The sequence below is a fragment of the Antrostomus carolinensis genome, unplaced genomic scaffold, assembly GCF_000700745.2.
Source record: "Antrostomus carolinensis isolate BGI_N321 unplaced genomic scaffold, ASM70074v2 scaffold20106, whole genome shotgun sequence".
In the NCBI taxonomy this organism is placed as follows: Eukaryota; Metazoa; Chordata; class Aves; order Caprimulgiformes; family Caprimulgidae; genus Antrostomus; species Antrostomus carolinensis.
The window spans coordinates 8,001-10,999 of NW_010322719.1; the positions used below are offsets into that span (position 1 = coordinate 8,001).

The 2,999-nt window shown below is 52.2% G+C and overlaps 1 protein-coding gene across 1 annotated transcript; it reads left to right on the plus strand.

The window, feature by feature from the left end:
• Window positions 1-572: 572 nt before the first annotated feature.
• LOC104526796 (ras-related protein Rab-5C) lies at window positions 573-2,457 on the plus strand (the record flags this gene model as incomplete). The annotated part of the gene is made up of 3 exons (XM_010170347.1): window positions 573-817; window positions 1,895-2,046; window positions 2,335-2,457. Coding segments are annotated over exons 1-3 (441 nt in total), but the record flags the coding sequence as incomplete, so codon positions are not given.
• Between the last annotated feature and the right edge of the window lie 542 nt (window positions 2,458-2,999).

Below are 2,999 nucleotides of genomic sequence, written 5' to 3' on the forward strand. Positions count from 1 at the left end.
GAACAGGCTGGATATAGAAACTCCCTTTGTCCCAGTGCCTTGTCATCTGCGGGACCGACACGCAGCGCTGCTTCCCATCATGGCTCACACACGGCCCTTGAACATCTGTGTTGTGCTGATAGTCTGAAGTTGCTGCCTTGTGAGCTTGGGAGAGGAGGAAGGAGCTAAAGGTCGACCTCAGTTACCTCTGTGAACTGAGTAATTGTTGTTTCAATAGATGAAGCTCTAATAACACCAGGTGGTGCGCTGGCTGTTCTGTACTTGCCTCACCCTACAAGGTGTGTGTAACATCCACACATAGTGGAAGTGCTGGAGGGTCCACTGGTGGGGAGCAAAGCTTGTGTTACCAATGGCCCTTCTCCAAGGAGGCTCAGAGGTCTGAGATTCTCTTGAGGAGCTGCTGACTGGCAGAAACTGCCCGGTAGTGCTGTGGTACATGGGGTTGATAACTCTCCACTGTGGGAAGGAGTCACCACCTGCCTGTACTGATGGTGGCTGCAGATCAAACCCACCCTCTAGAACTGGTACAACTGGTCCATGAGTGTGTCACTAACTCTCACCTCCTCTTCCAGTTGCAACCTGCCTCCAGGTGGATCCCAGTGCAGAACCTGCAGCATCCTTAACTCTTGGCACTCCTGCACTTAGGCCACAATGGCAGGTCGAGGTGGAGCTGCTCGACCGAATGGACCAGCTGCTGGGAACAAAATCTGCCAGTTTAAACTTGTCCTCTTGGGAGAGTCGGCGGTGGGGAAGTCCAGCCTTGTCCTGCGCTTCGTGAAGGGACAGTTCCACGAGTACCAGGAGAGCACGATTGGAGGTGAGTGCCAGCTCCCAATACTCATGGCTAGAAGATGCTGGGCCTCACAAAGGCAGTCCAGGGGTGTCAGAATTATTAATGGCTATTTCAGTCTGGTCTGGGGTTTTTTGCTATAAATAGTAAAGCAGCTGATGCTTTAACTCTTGGTTTACAACTTGCTCGTTGGTGTGAAGATCAGTGCAGCAGAGAATAATGCTATGGCAACCGTGCACACTGCTGCCGAGGCATCTGTGCTTCCAGTGCTTCAATTCCTGCTTCTAATTAGAGCTGAGGCCTTCAGCTTGGTTTATAGCCCCTAATTATCTTTTCAGACCATGACCTGGGATTCTGGGGCTGTTTCTAGTCTGATACAGTTAACTACCCAATACAACCTGAAAGAGCTCTGGAGTAGTTCTTTAGCTTGAAATCATTAGCACAGTGTCACCAATCAAAGGTCAGTCAGTGCCTGGGCCTCTGGGCAGTGATATTGGGAGGGGTGTGCTGAGAATAAGCTTGATCTGTCCCTGTAGTGACCCATGCAGGGGGCAAGTGTAGCTGTAAGTGTAACTTATGGGCAAGCAGGGCTTGATGCTGTGCTGCAGAGGACTGTGTGGGCACTCTGCTGTTCTGCTTCAATCTGTATCCAAGGCTGGTTGCCTCCTTCATCCTGGTTGTAATGCCTGGTATTATACTCGCTGGAACAGGAAAATAACCAGTTGCTAAATTGGGGAGTGCAGTGTGACTGGGCTGACTTTGTGCTTTGGCACTGAGGTGCTCTCCAAAGCTCATCCCAGCGATGCTGCAGCTGTACAGCCTCATCTGTGAGGGGGGGCTGCTGGGGAAGGGACTGGCACTGCTGCTGCTCTGGTGGCTGGCTGCTGCCAGGGCTCTCAGGGCCACCTTCCTGTTGGCTGCTTGGTGGCTCTGGGGTTCCTGTGTGATGATACAACAACTCAACTTCCACAAGTGGCACCACCCCGGCCTTCACCTGGGGCTTCTGCTCACTCCCATGTGAAAGCAGAACTGCTCCAAGCTGCTGGCTCCTGCTGCAGGGGCTCTCCAGCTGGAGGTGAGGCAAACACAGCCCTTCTCTTTCAGCTGCCTTCCTAACACAGACAGTCTGTCTGGATGACACAACGGTGAAGTTTGAAATCTGGGATACAGCGGGACAGGAGCGGTATCACAGCCTGGCACCCATGTATTACCGAGGTGCCCAGGCAGCCATCGTTGTCTACGACATCACTAACACAGTGAGTACTGTGGGGGGCTCTGGGTGCTCACTGGGGAGGAGCTGTCTGTTCCCTGGGAGAGTGTCCAGGCTCAGAGTCCCTGCAGATGCCTGCCTGCAGGTGCCAAGTTTCCTGGACATTGCTAATGACCTTCCCTCAGTTCTGACCAAGGCTGTCTAAGCTGATAAAGGATCCTGCTAAAGTGCTGTAGAGGCAGAACACTTCTGACAGGAAAGACTTGTTCTAATCATATCTTCAGTGTGGATAAGAGGCTGCCCTTCCTGACTGCTGCCTCCTGTTTGCTTCCAGGACACATTTGTACGAGCCAAGAACTGGGTGAAAGAGTTGCAGAGGCAGGCTAGCCCCAATATTGTAATTGCACTAGCAGGAAACAAGGCAGACCTTGCTACCAAGAGAGCTGTGGACTTCCAGGTGAGTGGGAACACAGATCAGTTGTTACCTGAGCAAGCCAGGAAAGCAGCTTCTGGCTTAAGTTGGGGAGATAGTGGCTGTGTGCAAAATGCTTTGGGGGAGAGTGGTGGAAGTCAAGGTTGATGCTGCTGAGGACCCCAAGATGCTGTGCAAAGGGAACTGTAGCTACATTTCCTACCTGCTCCTTTCCCAGCACTTGCAGCTCTGTTGGTAACAGTTGTGACAGATGTGGAGAGTAAGACCCACAGAGCACAAGTGTCTGTCCTTGGTGCTTTCTGGTGCCGCTGCCTTCAGCGGTGTATGAAACAGCATCTTTCAGATACCAGACACGTGAAGAATCATTCCCAGCTTGTTCTCCACTCTTCACAGCTCTTACCTTGTCTAGGGTAGACTTCCAAGGAGAAGCTCTTACCTCAGACCTCTGCACAGGACAGCTTGTGGTGCATTTACAGTCTGTGTTACTCTCCCAGCTAACCAAAGTACAAGGTGTTGCGCCGCTCGGGATGTGCTGTGTCTACACTTGACTCACGAGCGTCCTGTGC